The 22,977-nt window shown below is 39.4% G+C and overlaps 1 protein-coding gene across 5 annotated transcripts in view; it reads right to left on the bottom strand.

Moving 5' to 3' along the window:
• LOC124170913 (histone-arginine methyltransferase CARMER) overlaps positions 1-22,977 on the bottom strand; it is a 104,735-nt gene that overhangs the window by 42,169 nt on the left and 39,589 nt on the right. For 3 of the 5 annotated variants that reach the window (XM_046549965.1, XM_046549962.1, XM_046549964.1), the window contains exons 10-11: positions 20,525-20,614; positions 19,396-19,538 (exon numbers count right to left, since the gene is read on the bottom strand). In XM_046549965.1, the coding sequence (XP_046405921.1) occupies positions 19,396-19,538; positions 20,525-20,614 (233 nt within the window). The remainder of the gene's footprint in view (positions 1-19,395; positions 19,539-20,524; positions 20,615-22,977) is intronic. The other 2 variants (XM_046549966.1, XM_046549963.1) reach the window with 1 other exon arrangement.

The raw sequence follows: 22,977 nt of genomic DNA, 5'->3' as shown, positions 1-22,977 counted from the left end.
ATTATTTCCGCGATATTTTCTTTATTAAAAATAATTTTACGTTCAACAGTGAGTTGATGGATCAAGTAGAAAGATGAGGCACAATCCTGCGGCAGATTAGAGGCCATCAAAGACGGAGTTTCGATGCCAATTTAAAAATAGCCGTTGCAGAATACGCCGTAAATCATAGTATTCACAGCGCTTGCAAAGCGCTAATACATCGCGGAAGTCATTTCGGGGGTCTCGATGCGGCAGATTCAAAGAATTAGAGGAAAATATCGTCGAATTTGTGCGCAAATGCAGAGCAGAAGCTCTTTGTGTAACTTATGCAATGATTCGCGGCGAGGCATTGAAAATTGATATAATATTTTTTTCAGTTTTAATGTTTGTTGGAAAAAGTTTATTTCTTAATTTTATTACTTTGATATTTGTAAGTCCTGTAGTTTGATTATTTTGCTTAGCAGGCATTTGATGGCAATATTTTTATAATGTTTATAATTTATTTAACACAATTTTATTTAGATTTCCTAAATTCTTCAGGTCACTTGGATTTGTGATGACTTGATGGGTGTGTTACACTGGATCTAAGGAAGTTTCAGGGCCAAATGCAGTAATGTTTATGGGATTTAAGTTAAAGCTTATATATTGACATTGTTTGCAGTCATTTGGAAATCAAAAATATTAATAATTTGTGAATGTTTAAAAAATAAATAGCCTTGGATACTTAAAAAATTTTCTCATTTCTTCATTACATCTGGTTAAGGAACTATAAATTACTGATACATGCAATGGATCACAACATGTTTTAGGTATAGTTATTTTGTTGTGATGGAAAATATGTGAACAGATTTGTTCTTAATCTTCACAGAAAATAATAGTTTTTATCGACTCTAGAATCTTAACTTGCTAACCACAGAAAAATTGCCTTCCTTTGCATTTTAAAATTTTTCCCAAAACTGAGGTCTCAAAATTGGGGGGGGGACTATATTCAGAGGGGGACTATATTCGGAGATATACGGTACTCTTCGATGTTTCCAGCGAAGTAAACATTCAAATTATGATATTTTCACGTCATTTTATTGAGATATGAGAGAATGAAAGTATGTTTGCATGCGTGAAAGAATGAGTGTATGTGCATGTGAATGTATCTAAGAATATTCTGATTTACTGGCATTTTTTGTGTGCTATTTGCTCGTTATCCTCGACACCTCTCCTATGTGTATTAACTGTGACAAAGAAACCACCAGCTTCATCAATCAACGTAATATATAAAAGGCAGGAGATACAATGATTAAACTTAGATCGCAGAAGAACATATTGAATCAATTTAAGTATTCAGTTTAGTAATGTACGGTTGAGATACCGTACTTTCCTGAATCCACGCGATCGGTCAATTGGGGGATTAATATTACGCATTTTGATTGGCAATGCTCGAGATGCAACTCTCAATATATATTAATGTACATTGACTTTGTATTTAATAACGTAAGAATACGCGGAAGAGTTCATGAATATCGCAGTGAATTGAATGAAACTTCACCGAGAATTTACCACACATTTCTCTGCTGAGAATTCACCCCACCGATAGGATGATAGAAGGTAAAAGCATCAGTAACTTTTTTCAAATTCTTCTGCTCTTTTCCAAGTACATATACATTGTACAGCAGAACCTCTGCGATACGACCCTCAGTTATATGAAGACCTCACTTATACACCAATTTTTTTGGTCCAGTGAATAACCCCATATGAACCCATGTATTTCCAATCTCGGTTATGTAACTTTTCACTTATGCGACGACCTCGGTTACAAAACGTATTTTTTCTGAGCAATGAGATATAATACCTCACTTATACGACTTTTCCGGAGTAGTATGTGCTCATTACATAGATATGTCAATAAAGAATATTAAGTTTTAATAATGAGCAATAATGTTTATTATATATTAATTTTAACTATGGTAGAGGATCGTATGAACTACGGAATTCCGGAATCATGAACTACGGAAGATTTTCTAGAATTTTTCAAAGGATGTTTTCCACCTCCCCAGCAAAATAACATCCAAATGAGCCGTTAAAAAATCCTCATTTACCAAAATTTTGGCTTCCAAGGACATCCAAAAAATATTATCGTGTTTGCAGTATGGGTGCAAGTCGATAGTGATTCAACACGATGGTAAAAACAGCATGCGTGGTCTCATTCCGCTGGCTTATCCCACATCTGTGGGATGAATTGCGCCGGGGGAAAGTTGCTTACGCGGGGGCGCAGATCAAAACTGACCCAACTTGTAACTCAGTGGGTTTAAATGAAACATAGTTGGACCATGAAAAGCCAATAGCTTAACTCTGCCTGGTGGCAATCGTTTATTTTTCAACAGAACGAGAGTTAGTGTGAATACCATCGAAGAATAACTTGCATCGTCAGTCGTCATGTAATCATTAACATCAAATTCAAAGCATGAAAGATAAGGCAGTTCCTTTCGACTCAGGAATGGCTTATAATCGTTATATTTTGAAGTACAAAAAGTGTCCGGTGTTATTACACCGGCCGGGCGAGAGAACAGCTGATCAGCGGCCAGGACAAAACAATATGGCAGAGGTGTGCCGACTGGAGCGACAGCACCCTGTCAATTCCATGATGGTGGAAGGAAACAATGACACAATGAGTTCACACCAATGGAGGCTCATTTCGGGAGCGAATATGGGATAAATAGCTTAAATCAGTAGAAGAAAGTGACTCTGAGAAGATCGAAAATGATATATTTAGGATACACGAAAATACCATTAGGAAGGGCGAAAAGCGGGCAGAGGGAAGAAGGAAGAAAGACAAGAGGAGGAAAGCGAAATTTAAAATAGGAGATAAGGTTTTAGTACGCACCAATCCGGTATCTGATAAGCAGAGGGGAGGCTTTTTGGCATTATACGAAGGTCCAGATGATATTTCATATTCCGAGGGCCAGCTACGTGTGTAGTATATAATCCACAAACGAACGATGTATATATACTAGAGATGTGCGAATAGTATCCGCGAATACTCGAATACCTCGAATATTAGAAATTATTCGATATTCGAGGTTTCGAATAGTTATGCGAAAAGTACCGCCTCGAATACCTCGAATACTTTGAATTTCGCGTCATACACTGTCGCACGCACGTCGTTGGTAGTTGACTCGGAAAAATGTAGAGAACTGTAGTCATTTAGTGCTCGCAGCGCCGTTTTACGCAAGTTGACGAATTACATCAAATTCGTGGATTTTAGCGGTGAAAAGAGTTCGACGAGGGGAACCGAAAATGGTCGGGTGAAAAAATCCGAACCTCAGTGCCGTGGGATAGCAACCTTAGGGCATTTCCCACGATCCGCTATCCCCCTCCATTCAGCACTTGCCTCACCCACTCTGAGGCTTTCCTCTACTCCGAAATCAAACAAAAGGTCCCAGCTCTCGCACGGATCGCATTACGAATACCCCTGCTTCGAAAAAATATCGAGTTACGAGAACAATAAAAACGTGTTTCACGCCCTCCCCCCTTTTTTCACCCACTGACCTTTTTCTGGCTACCTGCTTCGAAGTTCCCCATTTCTGGAGGTCAACAGCTGTGTGAGTACCGTGGGATACTTACATTAGCGCATTTCCCAAGATCCGGTATCGCTCTCCATTCAACACTAGCCCCCCTTCTGAAGCTTTCCTCTTCTTCGAAATAAAAAAAAAGGTCACAGCTCGCGCAGGGATCATATTACGAAGACCTTAGCTTCGAAAAAATACCAAGTTACACGAGAACAATAGAAACGTGTTTCGGGCCCTCCCTTTTCTCCCCCACTGACATTTTTTTCCTACCAGCTTCGAAGTTCCCCATTTCTGTAGTGGTCAACCGCTGCATGAGTCATCTATTAGCACAAAAGGTGTCTAAGAATGACTTTCGTCAATTGATGTTACACCTTTATTGAATTGAAATATTAGTAATGTTCGCGTAATTTCGAAAAGAATAAGACCAAACACGACGTATTTCTGAGTTTATTTAAGCATTTTACGCAAAGAAATAAATGTCAAAATACGACTGAGACTTAGCATTCGGGCGAAACTCGATATGAGCAGCAGAGCTTCTCGGAAGTTGATGCGGTATTTTTTTCCGAAAATATATATCAAGTTACAATTTATGACTGGTGCTATAAATGTTTATTGTTACAGTCCCAGACAAAGGGATATTTTCTCAGAATATTTGGTTTCTCCCTGATAGCAATTCCAATTCATCTTCTTATCTCGTGAGAACTCCCAAAGATGGACTGAAAATAATTGAAGAAAATCCGGTGGAAAGGAGCTTGTATTTTGCAAAATGCCACAGATTGTCAGCTAGCACTTGGCAGCAAGAGTGGGGGTAAAGCGATATTAGTTGAATAAATAATATGCCCAATTGTTTCCATAAAATTAAAATATTCATTAATCAGCTAAATTCCTGTTCGAATCATTTAAAGGAAATCAAAATTACTCCCCAAAATCTTGTGTTGCCTGCTGCATAGGCAACCGAGGCAAACATACCAGATTTCATCATTTAGTATTCGAGGTATTCGAAATTCGAGGTATTCGAATATTCGAGCAATGATTTAATATTCGAATTCGATATTCGAATTCGAGAAATCTGCTATTCGACCCATCTCTAATATATACCTTCCACTTCACCAATATTAAACTATATAGGGAATAATAGCACAGCACATGGCAACACTCACATCACATATGGACACGAGAAGAGGACCGAAGCACAACTCACTGGAACTGAGAAAGCCGTTACCGCAACTTTATAATTTGTATAAAATCGTATCCAGCTCGATTTTGTGGAAGTTCTTTATATCCATGATAAAAAGAAGAACACAATGGTAATTTCCACACTTTAATGTCACAACTCAGCAACTGACCATGGTTTCAACACGTGTCATTTTCAAGGTGAAAAATCCAGTACTCTCTCGGTATATATACCCAGGCCAAGGTAGGAGGCCATAAGCCCCCACCTCCTACCTTGGCCTGGATATACAGTAAACTCTCGATTATACGAAGCAGGATTTTACGAAGTTTTCGATTATACGAAGTGATAGTGCGGTCCCGGCGAAAAGCCTATGGTAAATACATGGTGCTATTCGATTATACGAAGTTTCGATTTTACGAAATGTTTTGAATTTACGAACCCCGGATCGGTCCCCAGGAGAGAAAGACATTCCTTTAAACGAACTATGGCGAAATATTTGTCAACAAAACTAGTTACGCCGGCGTAAGTAGCTAAATAATCAGCGCTTCCGACTGAGGTTCATCCTAAGTGTGAAATCGTAAATGATAGTGCAACTTTGGAGAGAAAAGGTTCGCCTAAAACCTCACGGTGGGAAATTAGGGGAAGTAGGAGTTAAGTAAAATATCGCGACTGACATAATGCCCCTATTTACCTGCCTATTCGTAAACATCGCATCGACAATACTTCGTAGTTTAACATGTCAGGAAGGTCGCGCGGGGTATTTCGCACACTCCTAATTAACCCTTTGCACTGCTGTGAACGTACTTCGAAGACTACTTGACTACTTTTCGCCGAAGCACTTCGAAGGGTCCCTAATCCGGGACCCTTTCCCCGACGAGCTCACCCACGCTGGCCCCTCTCTTCGACCCTCCGAGCCTTTCTCCCCAAAAGTGACCGCTCTGACTGCATTTTGAAAATCTATCAATCAATGCCATCATCAAAAATAATTGTTTGCATCGCACTCCTGCCAATCAGGCATTCAAGTACGTCTCTGAACCGTGTTTCTGCAATGAGAAATAACGATTTTGTTAACTTTGCTAAAATGGCCAAGTTAGAAAAATTGTCATTTTTCATTGCAGGAACACGGTTCAAAGACGTACTTTATTTCCTCCACTACAATCGCAAATTGCTGGAAATCGGCCGGATTCCCTTTGATAGCGCATCATGAGGATGTTCTCGAGGTTGGTAATTGATACAACTAGCCTACTAGTAATTCTACTGCTATAATATCACGGCTATAGTTGATTTGTTACGTTATACCTTCAGGAAGCTGCAGCGGATAAAATCGAGGAGGAGATTAGAGGCTTATAAGATGATTTTGAAAAATTCTTGGAAAAAGCAGGAAGAGCACAGCGCGCAACATCAAACCATTATATTGCCCTTGACGATGATCTCCGGGCTTGTGACAATGGGACGCCGGTACATACGTCGGAAGAAGCAGCGGCCGGGACTAGTCAGAATAGCAGTGACGACGATGATGAAAGTGAGGAAGTAATTTCACCAAATAAAAAAGAAGTACACACTGCTCTCTAAACATTAAGATATTTTGATCTGGCTAACGAGTTAGGTCCCCAATTTCATTCCCATTTATGCAAGTGAGAAACCATGGTGGAAGCGGCGATGGAGAAGGGCAAAAAGAAAAAAAATAATAATTTTTTTAGTAGTATCTTTTCGTGTATACAATAGCCTTCCTGAGTAAACAACTTAAATATCTTAAGTATTGGGCTCTATTAGCCACAAACTTATTTTTCAGGCTACTCGTAATGAAGACGCACTTCTAACTCTAACCATGAACTTTCTTCCCGCGCGTCTCCCTGTTTTCCCATGCCGAGAGATCTTTCTTTCCAAAGTCTTTGTTTACTTCCTCCCGCGGCCTTCTGCTTATCTTGCTGACACCCACCTTACGCATCCCAAACCCCTCCTTCCCCAGCATTTCCCATTCACTCCCCCCCTAAGGTTACGGAGCTTGAGTGCGTCGTAGAAAAATACGCCCCCCAAACGTAAACTGAGGCAGTGCTGAAGGCCCTTTCCCCACCCTTCTTTCTCCTGCCCCCTTCACCCCACCATATGCTGACCGCTTCTTTCCTCAGGCAATCCCCATCCCACTCTTATTCACCCCACCCACTGGGAACGTTCCCCGATTGTGGAGAAGGGTATGGTTCATCTTTACCTGCAACAGGGGTGAGTTATTAACCGGAGAGAGGCTGAGGAAGTATCTTCCACTGTCGGGGAAATTGTGCCGCACTTATAATTGTCTCTATTCTTCTCTGCTGACGTTTCAATTGAAATTATTTTCTTTGCTCTTTCCTCACTATATTTATTTACGATTATGGCGCGACTATTTTTTAGCGTTAAAACTAAGAAAATCTTTTCTCTATGTCAATGATCCTTTGCATAACTTTCAATACGGCGGAGAAAGGAACACGAAAACTAAATGAGGTGAAGGTACAGGTTTTTGTGAGTCATTTTTGGGAATTCACGCAAGTGAACCAATACTTCACCCGCGTTGAGAAATGATGAAACATCTCTTGTAGGAAAACAATCAATGCCGATAATAACGTTTCTCTCTTTATTTCTCCGATAATGGAAGATGTTTCTCCTGTCGTTTTCCAGTTGGAACCTTGCTCCTGTCGGCATAAAAGAATAGAGAAATACTATATGAACATAGCACTTCACACCCGGTATGAAGAATATGGTCCTGATGAAGAATAAAGTCTTTCCTAGCAATGTCTGCTAAGATGACGGAGCACAGTATCCGGACGGAGAATTCAAACAGAATTTACTTCAAATATTCGCCAGAAGATAATCATATCCTACGTAATTTATAATCGTAACTGAATCTAAATGAAAATAAGTAATGGAAAAGATAGCACATCCAACTGAAAATACGGAGTAACTCGAAATATTAACTTACGAAGGTTATTTTGGAAACTGGTGGAGGCCCTTGTTTTTCTTTTTTTCTCGTCACTGAGCGATAAAAATGCCATCAAATGCTTTCTATTCACGCAACTCACGGACGTGCACGAATACTGCTGACTGCTTTCTGCCGTCCGAGGAACAAAAGAAGATCAAGCATTCGCGAATGTTAATGCCACAATATTTTCAACAAAATGAACTATTTATTTATCGAACGACAGCTTACTACATGAATTTGAGACTCTCGCTATGGCGAGTGCCAACACCAAAAGTGCCTCGTAAAAACGAATTTTTTTACATGCTTATTATAGGGTCAAATGAGGGTGCATCGGCTATCTCTTGTAATAGCGGGGGTCTCCCAATAGCCCGTACTCGCTTTATCGAGGTTCCACTGTAATTACAGTTGGATGTCGTGGTCGAAATGGTAGCATTTCTGGCTCTAATCTACAGGGCTATCATATTGAAGAAAATTCGGAATGCTGATACTAAATGCTCAAAGAGTAGTCAATTTTCGAAAAATGTTGGCTCATTAACAGCAGTTTTCAGGAAATTTACTGAACCACCTATAGACAAACCCAAGATTGGAGAGAGAAGAAATGAGATACCTAAGGAAAGTCATCCAAATTAACCCCATAATTAGGGAGCAAAATTTCACTATTGCATCACTAAGGCTTCACACCCTGTGGGCCCGGGTTCAAGTCCTGTCAGTGGCAGAAACTTTCCAGAGATGACCGTATCCCTGCTTAATAGCGTGGAGGGAACTTCCAGCGCAACACACTGGGCAAAAGGGACGTTAAGCCCTGGTAAAGCCTATCATTACAACCTGCCTAATTCCAACACGGTTTCTATCCTCCCTCCCTTACCTCGTAGCCAAAATGACCCCAGGTGTCGGTTGCCTCCCTCTAAATAACATAACATAGATAATACTGAGCACACAGCACCCGGCAGTGGCATAAGTATGGGAGGGGATGAGGAGATAGATCCCTCAGGGAAGTGAAAAAAAATATTTATAATAGGGATGAGTCGATTCCAAATGTCGATTCTCGATTCCACCGATTCTCGGGCACGGAATCGGAATCGAGAATCGATCGCCTAAAGTCGATTCCGATTCCATCGATTCCAGGAAGATAAATGTTTTGAGCATAGACTATAAGTTTGGGGCATAAATGCTGCCACACACCTAAGCGGCCGCGGTGTCAGCCTTGCCCGCGCAGAGGATACGCCCCTCACGCGGGTGCTGCGACGAACATACCTAAACGGCCTCGGAAACATTAAAATGTCGGCAAGAGCGACAAACCGACGAACCCTGAAATACCTCGTGTTCATGAGCAACTCTCAGAGAAAAAAAATTGGAAACCACGGGATCGGGAAGCAACGCATGCATTTTCCGTTCTTTTATTAACCGCTGGTCACGGCAAATCAAATTGTTACGATTATGAATCACATTCGGAGAATTCATCTGGACCACCAATTTTAAAGTATAATAGATCGAAATATATTTTTTTACTTTCGAATGATATTTGAAGTCTGATGATAATAAAAACGTGCAGAGAGCGAGTTTTCCTGTGAAAAAAGTTTCTTATAAATACGCGCTGAGAGCGGTTTTTTTATATAAGTAACTTTTTTAGACTAACACGCGCCTGCGTCAATAATAAAAAAATTAGACACATTCGCGTTTGTATAGCCCAGTTTCATCAATGCAACCCTTGAGGAAGTTTATACTTGCTTGGCATAAGCCGCCGCGGCCTCCGGGCGGACTCGACAGGTTGCGTTCGGCCGCCACCGCGCACCCGCCAGGCTGCCCTGGTATGTATCGACGCCATGAACGCTACATTATTGTTTAGCCACCGCGGCCAAACGAGAATGTAGCCACCGCGGCTATTGTTATTTTTAGGGATGGTCGGATCGGATACCTCGGATCCAAATACCCGCGGATATTGCCCTTCATCGGATCCAAAGTCGCGGAAGACATCGGATCTGGATCCGAAATTTTAAATAATAGCTTCAGTGAATGCAATAAGAGTGGAAAGATTTACGATTCTCTCTTCGAATGCGCCGTCGCATGCGATTCTTGTCCTACTCATGAACTGTTTTGTTTGAGAGCTCTCGCAGAGGTTGCAAGTAGAATTTCAGCCGTGGCCAGGATTTTCAGCATTTCAAAAGTAACTATGTCGCAGATTTCAGAAAACCACCCTCGGCCGTCCATCAGCCCGTGCCTCTGTTGTTTTTTTTCGCATCCGAAATCACACGGACCAAAAATCATTGTCTTCTAAGGAAAATATCAAATCACACGAAAACAATTGAAGCGTGTTTCATCCCTACCTCGTCTCACCAACTGACCTTTTTTGGCCTACCTGCTTCAATTCTCCGTTTCTAGACTACAAATGCTAGGAGAGTGACTTTCTGGGAAAGTGTTAAAATTAGTTTAAAACCCATTATTTAGTGCCCGGTTTTTTCAACAATTTTCCCCCCTGGTTTTGGATCCCCCCCCCAATTGAAATTCCTGGCTACGCTACTGCTCCTTCCCCTCCACCTCTCCTTTACACGCTTTTGCTGCCCACTCCTTCCTCATGCTGAGCGGTTGAGCACCTCGTCGCACACGTGACGTTAATACAGTTTTAAATACTTTTAATTGTGTTGCTGATTGCGCAGTTGCAATTTAATTTAATGATGCACCAATAAAAATGTCTTTCATTGTGTATAAACATTTCCATTAACAGGAGAACCAATGAATGCAGTGTACGTGCACTATGGCGTAAATTATTGCGAGGATGTGCTAAATCCACCTCACCATACTGAAGCATTTTCGGATGAAACACAAGTCCGTATGCGATGAGAAAGTAAAATTCGGGGGAAACGCATGTGAGGAAAATTTGAATTCAGTCGATAGCAGGGGGGTAGCCAGGAATTTTTTAAGGGGGGGTCCAAAACCAGGGGGGAAAATTTTTAAACAACAGGGTACAAAGGAGAGGTTTTCAAACTAATTTTAACGCCCTTCATAATAGAAAAAACTTCATTTTTCAGAGATTCATTTTTTTTTTCATTTTTGTAAATTCATGATTTTTAATATTTTGTTTCCTTTTATGAAGGAAAGTAATTGTGTTTTTATATTTTGGGGGGTCCTCTCGCTACGCCACTGGTCAGTGGTTCATCCTAAGATTTTACCTATTTTCATTTCCAAACCCAAGCGTAACAGTTTAGGCCCTGAGTATGTAAAGATGTTTTGAAAAAAACAACTTGAAAGCCCATAAAATAATTTTTAATTTATAAAAATATTAAAATGTGTATGAAAATCTAAAAAGCATTCCATTGATTGTATGTACCCACAATAAACTTGAATAATGACTTTGTGAAATCGCAGGAAATTGAAAATGCATTTGGATTAGAAAATATCCGATTCGAAAGATCTGGCTCCAAAAATCCTGGATCCGTCCATCCCTAGTTATTTTATTCCATTCAATTCTTAAATTTTAATGACGGCGATGCTACAGATAAATCAAAATCCCACCTGCTATAAGGAGTAAGAATCGATGGAATCGGAATCGAGAATCGATTTGAAGGAATCGAAATTGGAATCGGAATCGAAAAAAAGTGGAATCGACTCATCCCTAATTTATAAGAATTGTCTAGGTTGGAAATATTTAAAACAATTTGGTATACAGCAACTGACTCTGTTAAAAGTTAAATTTTAATTGCAAAAATGATGTAAAATATATTTTCAGGCATGTAATTGTTTTTTTTAATTTTATGGGAATACCCATTGCCTCGAGGGGAGGGTGCCCCGGAGACACTACTATCCCCCCCCTCCAAAGCATACTCCTAGTTACGCCACTGGCACCCAGGATATTCCGTAATTGAGATTTTTTCCGGTGTTTAGATAACTTTTTAAAAGAGAGCAATTTGAATAACCACTCAACTGCCATCGGTTATGAATGCACAAAAATAGATTAAGAGGCCGGAAAATCTCCCCTCTTTAATGTTTACAAACTAAAAAAGAATTTCCCCATGAAATTTTAGCAATAGTAGTTTGAATCTACTGGCTATAGCTTTTCTATCAGCATTCTTCCATGAATTCAACGCTGGGAACTTCGACTCACAAGCCGCGTGGTTTGCCTTCATGGAATATTTACTTTCCATTTCTGATAATAACACTGGACACTTTTTGTACTTCGATATAATGATTATAGGCCATTCCTGAGTCGAAAGGAACTGCCTTCTCTTTCATGCTTTGAATTTGATGTAAGTGATTACGTGACGACTGACGATGCAAGTTATTCTTCGATGGTATTCACTAGTGATGGGTCGATTCCAAAATTTTATCGATTCCGATTCTGACATTTCGATTCCAATTCTACCGATACCGATTCCATCGATTCTGATGCCATATTCTCCAAGAAAAATATCACTTAATTCCAGGCAACAAGAAAACCACTTTTTAAAATATTACTCTGTGAAAGAGCCAGTTGACAAAAGCATCTTTCATATCATCACTATGTAATTAAAATATAATAGCTAAATTTCAAAATAGAACATACCTGAAAAGTGTTGTTACATGATAGGTATTACTTTAGAATATTAGCACTCATGTTTAAATTTAAAATGAAAGTATCTCCTTTAATATCTACCTTTTATTGATAATATCATATCATTATCAATAATGTCTCAGAAATTTAGTATCCATTTACAGACTTTAAGTTTTTGCTCAGAAAGCAAAGCATCTTCACTCTGCCAGGATTAAGCCAGTAGCATTTTACATCACATATTTTTCCTGGAGAACTAAATGTCTTTCACTGAACGCATTGGATGGCGGTATGGAAAGAAACCTCTTCACTAATACTTTCAGCCTTGGGTAGGAGATACAAGTCTTCCAGTATTTCCCAGGGAAGGAATTTGGTGGTGCATTCATCTCTGATAAATAAGCTTCCACTTCAACTTCAACAGTGTTTGCTATGGTGACTTTGGGTACTTTTCCAAATGCATCACCGTATCTTGACCATATACCTGTCACAGGCTCCCTAGTCTGCATTTGCTCCTTCGGAATATAATAGGGATTTCCAAGTAGCTCTTTTTGATATCGAGTCGAGTTGAAAATTACTCGCGAGTATCGAGTCGAGTATGATAATTTCTGAATCAGGCAATACAGCAATGCACACTACAATATATTCTACTCCAATTTTCTATGATGAATGTCTAGCCTAATGTAAGAAGGGAAATATAATGAGGATCGTTGATGGTTATTGTCAGAAGTAGAAGATGAATGGGAATTAATGTGTCTTCAACAGCTCCATAGGGACAATTGAAATTAATTAACCCCAAGTACCTAATACAGTAGAACCTCGGTTATGCGACCCTCAGTTATACGATGACCTCACTTATACGCCGATTTTTTTAGGTCCGGTGAATAACCCCATATGATCCCATGTATTTCCAACCTCAGTTATGAAACTTTTCACTTATACGACAACCTCGGTTACGAAACGTATTTTTCCAGTCCAATGAGATAAAATACCTCACTTATACGACTTGTCAGAGAACTGCTCTACGAGAAGATTGCGGTACGCGCGCCGATTTTAGTCACAGGAGCGGGGTTGTATGCGCTCATTACATAGATATGTCAATGAAGAATAATAAGTTTTAATAATGAGCGATGCTGTTTATTAGATATTAATTTTAACTGCAGTAGATGATCGTATAATTCCGGAATCTCTAACGGAAGATTGTCTAGAATTTTCCAAGGTTATGCTTCCCGTCGCCCGGCGAAATAACACATAAATGAGCCGTTAAAAATCCTCGCAAACCAAAATTTTGGCTTCCAAGGTCATCCAAAAAAGATTATCGTATTGGTAGTATGGACGTAAGTCGATGGTGATTCAACACGATGGCAAAAACAGCATGCGTGGTCTCATTCCGCGGGCTAATCCCTCATCCTCGGGACGAGCCGGAGGAAAGTTGCTTACGCGGAGCGCAGATCAAAACTGACCCAACTTGTATCTGTGGGTTTAAATGAAATATATTTTGACCTTGACTGCCTGTGGCAAGCGTTTATTTTTTAACTGAACGAGAGTTCGTACGAATGCCCTCGGAGAATAACTCGCGTCGTTAGTAGTAACGTAATCATTGAAGTAAAATTCAAAACGCGAGAGATAAGGCAGTTCATTTCGACTCAGGAATGACTTATAACCATTATATCGAAGTACAAAAACAGTCTTGGTGTTTTTTTCAGATATGAGGAAGCAAAATATTACGTGAAGATGAGTCACACGGCTTGTGAGTCGAAGTTCCCGGCGCTGAATTCGCGGAAGAATGCCGGCAGAGAAGCTATACCCGTTAGATTCAATCTATTATTATAATTAATCGTAGAGGGCGTAACTTGGTGGAAATCCATAATAGCACGAATACAAGGATCAAGAACTTTGCTATTTCCACATAACATTTTATTAGCACCGACCATGGTTTCGTTACAGAGTAACATTATCAAGGTATCAAGGTTTCGGAGTATCATTATCACCTTGATAATGTTACTCTGTAACGAAACCATGGTCGGTGCTAATAAAATGTTATGTGGAAATAGCAAAGTTCTTGATCCTTGTATTCGTGCAATCTATTATTGCTGAAATGTCACGGGAAAATTATTTTTTAGTGCGTAAACATTATTGAGAGGGGAGATTTTTCCGGGCTCTTAATCTATTTTTGTCCATTCATCACTGACAGCAGTTGCGCGATTATTTCAAATGCTCACTTAAAAGTTTTCTAAGCACCGGAAAAGTGAATTTAGTCACGGAATATCCTGGGTACCAGTGGCGTAACTAGGAATATGCTTTGGGGGTGAAGGTTGTACCTGGGGGGCGGCTTCACCCCTTCCCCCCTCCGAGGCAATGGGGATTCCCATAAAATTTAAAAATATGGCATGCCTGTAAATATGTTCTACATCATTTTGGCGCATAAAATATAACTTTAAGTAGATGCAGTTGCTGTTTATCAAAGTTAGACTTGTGTTTTAAATTTTTTAAAATTCCTCTGAGGGTTTGGAGAGGGATCTATCCCCTCATCCCCTAACCATAATTACGCCACTGCCAGGAGCTCCATATTATTTATGGCATGGTATTTAGAGGGAGAAAACCGACAGCTGGGGTCATTTGCGCCATGAGGTAAGAGAGGGAGTATAGAAACCCTGTGTAGGAATTAGCCAGGTTTTAACGATAGGCTTAATGTCCAATCTGCCGGACAGTGTGTTGCACTGGAAATTCCTTCCACACTACTCTCAAGCAGGGATAGAGCCCTCTCTGAAAACTTTCTGCCTCTGCCATTAACCCGGGTCCATAGGGTGTGAAGCCTAGTGATGCATTAGTGAAATTTTGCTCCCTAATTACGGGGTTAATTTGGATGTCTTTCCTCTGGTATTTCATTTCTTCAATCTCCAATCTGGGGTTTGCCTATAGGTGGTAAAATGAATTTCCTGAAAACTGCTTTTGATGAGTCAACTTTTTTAACACGTTGACCGCCATGCCGGTCATAATGACCGGAGTCGAGTGGCTCCTGTCACGCCACGCTGGTCATACTGACCGGCCTCCGAGCGACTGTTTCAAGTGGATTTCTGATGCCTGAGCAACCAGAATCTGTTGTTAATGTATGGGCCATAATCGTTGTTGCATCAGAATATAAATATTTATTTTAAAGTAAAGTACAAAATCACATTTAATGTTATATGATCCGGGAATAGTTAGCGGAATGAAAAACACTAATGGCATCAGAGGACATATCCACTAAAAACATGGCGGTCAACGTGTTAAAAAATTGGCTTCTCTGTGAACATACAGTGTCATCATTCCGAAATCTCTCCAGTATGATAGCCTTGCAGCTTAGTACCAGAAATGCTAGACGTTCAACCGTGGGTAATGTTGTTCAGGAATGTAAAATTATGTTTCTCTTAAAGTAACACATCATCTGGGGTGTTACTTTTGAGAAAATAAGGCCATTAGGCTTCAATTTCTAGCCTGCAAATGAGTAATTGCATCCTGGAAACACACCAGCCCCTATAGGAAAGGATTTCATGCTAAATACCGAAAAACCTCACATATGAAACTTCCTCACTTATGAAACTTTTTTTGGTTTTCCGCTGAAAGTTTCATAAGCGAGGTTCTACTGTATGTCGACCATATATATGTATCCAAACTACAAGGGAGAGCCCTGAGTACAGTAATTTTCACAGCTATAATAAAGATTACATGCTATGTATATGAATCATGTAATATTTAGGCCTTCCAAATTCTCAAGCAGAAAAACCAATTATTCTACATGCTCAGCCAGCAGGTTTTGACGTCTCCATGTTACAGTATTGCTGCCTGCAGAAAATTGCCTTTTGCTACACACTTGTGTGACTGGGCAAGTACTTTCCTACCAAAATTGCAAGATTTCGGAGACTTTGGAATTTTTATTTAAAAAAGGATATCAACGATTTTTTTTAATCTTGAATATTCATGGAATTCAAGTGGACGGAGCGAATAAACTATAGAACTTAACTTAAGTTTTGTAGAGCCAAAACAATTCTATACTTCTCACGTCTTTTAATCAACCTTAAAATCTCTTGCTTTTTTTAAGTTCAAGAAAGAAACTAAACGCTACAAATGAATATCACATCGGACAGTTCATTTTTCTCTCTCTTAAGCATGCTGACTTAATCTCTTCACTTTACTTCAATACCCGAGCCATATTTCTTATGCGTGGGATGGTTCCGAAAAATATCCAATCCTTAGTATTTTCACTCGAGTAATGCGCTAAATGGTCTAGTCGATCTATACATAATCCTTTATAACATCCTTAGTTTAGTGTTTTAAGTCAATGAAGACATTTATCCATGCTTTAAATGACGATTTTCAAGACTAATGGCTTAAAAAACTTGAAAAATCGGCCTCAGTTACCGAGCCTCATAGTTCCGCGGCGTGTAGCTCAGCCTTGACGCGCGATTGAAAAATCGCTCTTATTCCCTTCGTCGCAAACTTTTTTTCCCCAGATTTCTAATTAGTACTCTTTAGAAATCACTACTTTATATTTTGATTCAAATTTTCCGAGTTATATTTTTCGTAAACGAAAGATAATGTCTACTTTATGTCAAAGTTCACGTGAAAAACGGGTCGGCCATTTTGCGTTGTAAAAGCAGACAAATGAGAGCCAAAATCTTCAAACGTCATTGAAAGTATAGGCCCAGCACCAGGTCAAAGGAATATTGCGTTTTCTATTCCATAAATCTCATACCAACGCAACATTAACCCTTTCGCTGCTGTTCTATCTCCGAAAAAATTCTCCTCACATGCGGCGAAAATGTTAAAATGCGTTTCGTGGGCCCATGGAGCAGGTACTTCAATAATGGGCGTGGTACATCCTCCGAAGGGTCGCTAATCCGCGGCCCTATCCTCGACGAGCTCACCCATGCAGGACCGTCTCTTCGTCCCCACCAGTGGGGGCCTCCCTCCCGAAAAGTGACCACTCTGACTGCAATTTGAAAATCGATCAATCAGTCCGATCATTAAAAAATTATTGTTTTCATCGCAGTCCTGCCAATCAAGCAATCAAGTACGTCTTTGAACCGTGTTTCTACAATGAAAAATAACGATTTTGTTAACTTTGCTAGAAATGTGGCTGCGGACAACCGGAGAAATGGTCATTTTAGCAAAGTTAACAAAATCGCTATTTTTCATTGCAGAAACACGGTTCAAAGACTTATTTGATTGCATCATTGGCAAGAGTGCGATGAAAACAATAATTTTTTGATGATCGGATTGATTGATTGATTTTCAAATTGCAGTCAGAGTGGTCACTTTCGGGAGGCAGGCTACCTGCTGGTAGGGTCGTGGAGACGGTCCTGCGTGGGTGACCTGGTCGAGGATAGGGTCCCGGATGAGGGACCCTTCAAAGTGCTTCCGCAAAAGTGCTGACCACATGGTAGGGAGGAAGAAAAAGTACGTCCACAGCAGTCTGCCGTGCGGACGTACTAGGTAATTCAAAGATTTTTTGAGGAAAAACGATATCTCGCGTGGCATTGAAAAATTGGTCATGTTTGGGCCACTGTATCTCAGTAAAGGGTCGTATTTATGTAAAATAGCATATAAATCTATATCTGGTAATAATTTATGATTATTTACGCAAAGTTTCAAGTCTCTATCCCCAAAAAGGTCATTTTGGGCTTTATTCCAGCATTTTCCGATTTCGGACCAGTGTGCGCCGGGTACGGCTGGGTAGGAAGACGATCGGCGGCCATGGCTGGCGTAAAGGTATTCGGCGCCCACGTCGACAACAATTGTGTATTCAGCAAGCTGAAACTACCAGGCCAAGACATTAGAATGACTATCGCCATTAAAAACTGCATTATTACATGAGTTTCATGATAGCGCTTCCTGCCGGCAGATTGCTGGACCGACTAGCCTCGAAAGCTCTGTAACCTTAACTACTCGACTCGACATTCGTAATGCTACTCGAAACGCTCCAGTCGAGTACCAACTACTCGACTCAAATTTTCGAGTACTCGCACATCCCAAGAAATGTGTTTTGTTATTACGATTACGTGGCGCGAAAATTTGAATGACCGTTGGAAACGCGGTCGTATATAAATCTGTGGTTTGAAGTACTACTGGAATCGGAATCGATTTTTCACTTTGGCAAGTACTTGTTTTCGATTCCAGTTCTTGGTCGAGAATCGAGGAATCGAACCGACCCATCACTAGTATTCACACTAACTCTCGTTCTGTTAAAAAATAAACGATTGCCACCAGGCAGAGTTAAGCTACTGGCTTTTCATGGTCCAACTATGTTTCATTTAAACCCGCTGAGTTACAAGTTGGGTCAGTTTTGATCTGCGCCCCACGTAAGCAACTTTCCCCCGGGGCAATTCATCCATGCTGTTTTTACCATCGTGTTGAATCACTATCGACTTACGCCCATACTGCAAACACGATAATATTTTTTGATGTCCTTGGAAGCCAAAATTTTGGTACATGAGGATTTTTTAACGGCTCATTTGGATGTTATTTTGCTGGGGAGGTGGAAAACATCCTTTGAAAAATTCTAGAAAAATCTTCCGTAGTTCATGATTCCGGAATTCCGTAGTTCATACGATCCTCTACCATAGTTAAAATTAATATATAATAAACATTATTGCTCATTATTAAAACTTAATATTCTTTATTGACATATCTATGTAATGAGCATATGCTATTCCCGCTCCAGAGAATAAAATTGGTGCTCATACATCAATCTCCGCGTACAGCCAATATATGACAAGTCGTATAAGTGAGGTATTACATCTCATTGAACTGGAAAAATGTGTTTCGCAACCAAGGTCGTCGTATAAGTGAAAACATTTACAACCGAGGTTGGAAATACATTGGTTCATATGGTGTTATTCACTGCACCAAAAAAATCGGGTGTATAAGTGAAGTCATCACATAACTGAGGGTTGTATAACCGAGTTTCTTCTGTAGTTATGGATATTCTAGATCTTACCAAGAGGGCATTATAATTTGAGTAGGGTACCATGAAAAAAATCAATATTCAAATAGAAATGTAACTGAAATAATAATAACAAATATTAACTGCTCCATAGAAACATAAAAAACCCAGGAAAACATAAAGTAAGTACTGATGGAGGTTTCTCTGTAAATATATGTACAGCACAAAAAGAGTAAGAAGAGAAAAATAAATTATTATGAGAAATAAAACTGTATCAGCACTCACCGAGGATGTGAAAAGGGTAGGAGAAATACCACCACCTATGAGTTGCGTCGCTTGTGTTGATGTGGCCGTCCGTTGACCCACTCGCTGCCTCCCAGTGCTGGATATAGATCCGGGATGGATATTTGGTTGATTACCTAGGAGATCCAAAGTAGACATTTTTCATGAGAAACTACTGTATAAGTCTGAATATAGTCCCCCCTTTTTCCCAAAAATGCCTGTGGTAAAAGTTAAGGGGGGGACTATATTCAAACGCATTTTTTTAATTTTTCCCGAAACTGAAGCCTCAAAATTAGGGGGGGGGGACTGTATTCAGAGGGGGACTATATTGGGAGAAATATGGTATGTAACTTGCATTCAATCAAAACAAAAACCACAAAAAATAAATTTGACAAACATTACTCTTAAGAAATACATGAAGCTTTGGCTTCACTTCCAACACCCATGACTTTCCTCAAGCAGCAATGTTCTTAATGTCACCTGGGAGCAGTGGACCCCAAATACTCTTTGATTTCAATGGTGAAGTTTGCTTTGACCAGAATTACCATTTTTGTCAGCATATAAGATGACTTTTTAACCCAGAAAATTCTTCTCAGAAGTCTGTGGTTGTCTTATACACCAGGTCTGGTCTCATAGTACCAGTTTTCAAACTACCCAGCAAGTCTACAGAATCTAAGATCACTGCATTTGGCAGGGGATCTTAAAAACCTGCCACAACAATATCTCTGCCACACACAGTGACCATTTCAAAGACACAAAGGCAAGGCTGTGCAAGTAATAACAATTTCAAGCCCTACAGCAAGCATAGGGCCAACTCCACTTTTCAATAGGATAAGTTGCCAATTGACCGTATTACTGCCCTAAAAAAATTACTACTACTTGGTCCAGCCAGACTCATAGCAGTAAAATGCAAATCTAGATTTATCTCTAAATGGTCTAACCTCAGGTGAAAACTTTTCCTTCATCTACTTCTGCTTACTCAAGATGAAAATTCAAGAAGCAAAATCCTTTTCACTCAATATTTTCGAAAAAAGAAGGTGAAAAGAAACTGGGTTCGACTAGACCCAGCAGCAGAACTAACGTCAACTGAATTGAATTAAACTTATCTGTAAAAATGGCTATAAATACTTACCAAGTCCGATAAGATTTGCAGCAGTCTGGCCAGCATCAATTGAAACCTCTCCCAGTCCATTGACAGAGATTCCATTCACCATATTAACAGCTTATGCAAAAAAATAGGTCATAATTATAGCAAAATATTTTTTCAAACAGTGAAATACTAAAAAAAAGCACACAACTTACAGTAGAGCCAGCTGATTTATGGGCTCATAAAATGACTTGCACCCAAAAGTTTAAGGTTGCAGGATTTTATACGTAACTATGTACTATTGTGAGTCCCCTCATTTTAACGCTAAATCTTTGGCTGAAAAGTTATAAAGAAGCATAAATATGAGAGACACTCCCTAACACTCAACCTTCATTACCTCAGCTCGATGCATTGGCCACTAGGCCACCCAGTCACTAAATTGTATTATGTTTAATGAGTATTATAAAAACTAAGGGTGAAAACTGGTGCCATTGTGCAGTAAATGCTCACGAAGTAATGATTACAACCTACATTAATAGGAGAGGAATGATAAATTTGCAGTAATAAAATTATGTATCCCTTTGAGTGCATGTATAATCACTCAAAAGCGGAATGTTTGCTAAGCGCAGCAAAAAACTACCCAATGAGTAAAGGATACTAAACTTCCTTGATAAACAGTAGTGGTGCCAAAACCTTATCCTTAAACTTTTAATAGTAACTGAAAGTGTAACGCTGACGTAAATATGAGTGAACTTACGGATATTTTCAAGTAAATATCCTGCATGATACCAAAAAAATAACAATACAGTAGACTCTCGTTTAACAATGTTATTAAAATTTCTCATTATTACAAAGCACATCCTTGGTCCCAATCCAATCTATAGTAAAAGAAACGTTATTCCGAAATAACGAACCTCACAAGGAGACTTTGCCTAACCGATGTCAAGAAAGAAGATGAAACCTTTTTTATTTGAAAGTAGACACTTAGATAGGAATACAGTTGAAGGGTTTTGTCCAAATACGCCCGGGTTTGAGAGGAAAAAGCATTTAAAAATTGAAAAATATGGTCACGTTGAATTTAATATTAAAAATTTCGCTTATTGTTTAAAAGCGATTTGGCCGAGTGGTAGCGTACCGCACTGCTGAAGTGAAAGTCCAGGGTTCGAGACTCGGTGAGAGTAAATTTTTTCCAGTCTGCCACCTCCTCCATTTTTTGTAATCCGTTCCATCCTCTTCTAATTTGTTCATTTAGGACGTTTTACATTTTTTTATTTGACTGTTGTTTGAGAATAAGCCCTAAACTGATATTTTTGTCGCTAGCTAACCCTTACTTCGAAATATTCTTTCCGTGCCAAGATTCATGAAGGCAGGAGTGGTAAAACTGTGGTACTGGCTTCGAAGTGAAGGGAACTCATTTCCAAAGCAAAAGATTTTAAACATATTGTCTCCGGAGAGTCTCCTAGGTTCCTGCTTTTGTAGTATTTAGAATATACAACAATTTTCACTCGTCTACCTGTATGATCAATTTGGAGTATTCCAAGTGCTAAACGTCGCTATTGCTCTTATGACTGTTGTTGCTCTCCTGTAGTCTATTTTTTTACCTTGGTAATCGTCAGGAAATGCCCTTATAACTTAATTTATTTTGCTGAATAACTTTTGCCGCATGTATTTTGTTGCCGAGAACCTATTCAAGCGAATTCGATTTACCGGAGATATTGAGTTAAAAGTTAAAAGGCTAAAATGTTAGTGTATAATAGGATTTTGGAAAGGAAGAAAGAAATTTTGTCCTCAACACCTGAATAGTTGAGGGCTAGTCGATTAGAACGAAGTTTTTTCAACACATAGTAACCTGGATAGGAGGTTGAAGTACCATCTATATTTTTCGTTGGAATAGTAAGCCATTTTTTTTTAAGCCAGTAGGCCAGAAAAGCAAGTAATTGAAAAGCACCATGCTCTTTCTATAAAACTGCTACCTGAGCATTCGCCATTGTGTTTCTTTATATCTTCAAGGAAACATAATCCCCTTAACATTTTTAAACAATTTAATTCTCTACTAGCTTCGAGGCATATCATGCATACCTTAGCATATCATTGAACGCTGGTTAGGACAACTGATGAAGCACGATTGAATAGATTTTTATTCCATCCTCATGTGAGAATATCTCTCTTTTCCCTTGAAGGAGGAAGGTGCAGTTCTGGTTTCGTGCGATAAACTGCTTTACTTTCCTGTAAAAATAAACATAGCACGGTTGGCTTACGGATGTGCACTTCGGTGGTATAGTTTTTACGCTGTATATCGGTTCTCCTTCCTCGTCGATAAATAGTTCATCATAAATGGCACTATTTTTTTGTCCCCCAAAAATCAATAAGCAATTAAAATGTATTGTTTTTAACACATGGCCGGAGAACATTTTTTTTAAATTTGAAATACTACCCAGTCGTAAGTTTTCCAGATTTAGAATACACAACAGAAACATTTAAAAATTCACTCTCCAGTT

This window comes from Ischnura elegans, chromosome X (assembly GCF_921293095.1).
Source record: "Ischnura elegans chromosome X, ioIscEleg1.1, whole genome shotgun sequence".
Lineage (NCBI taxonomy): Eukaryota > Metazoa > Arthropoda > Insecta > Odonata > Coenagrionidae > Ischnura > Ischnura elegans.
The sequence above is the reverse complement of the archived record's forward strand: the minus strand, read 5'-3'. Positions and strand labels throughout refer to the sequence as shown.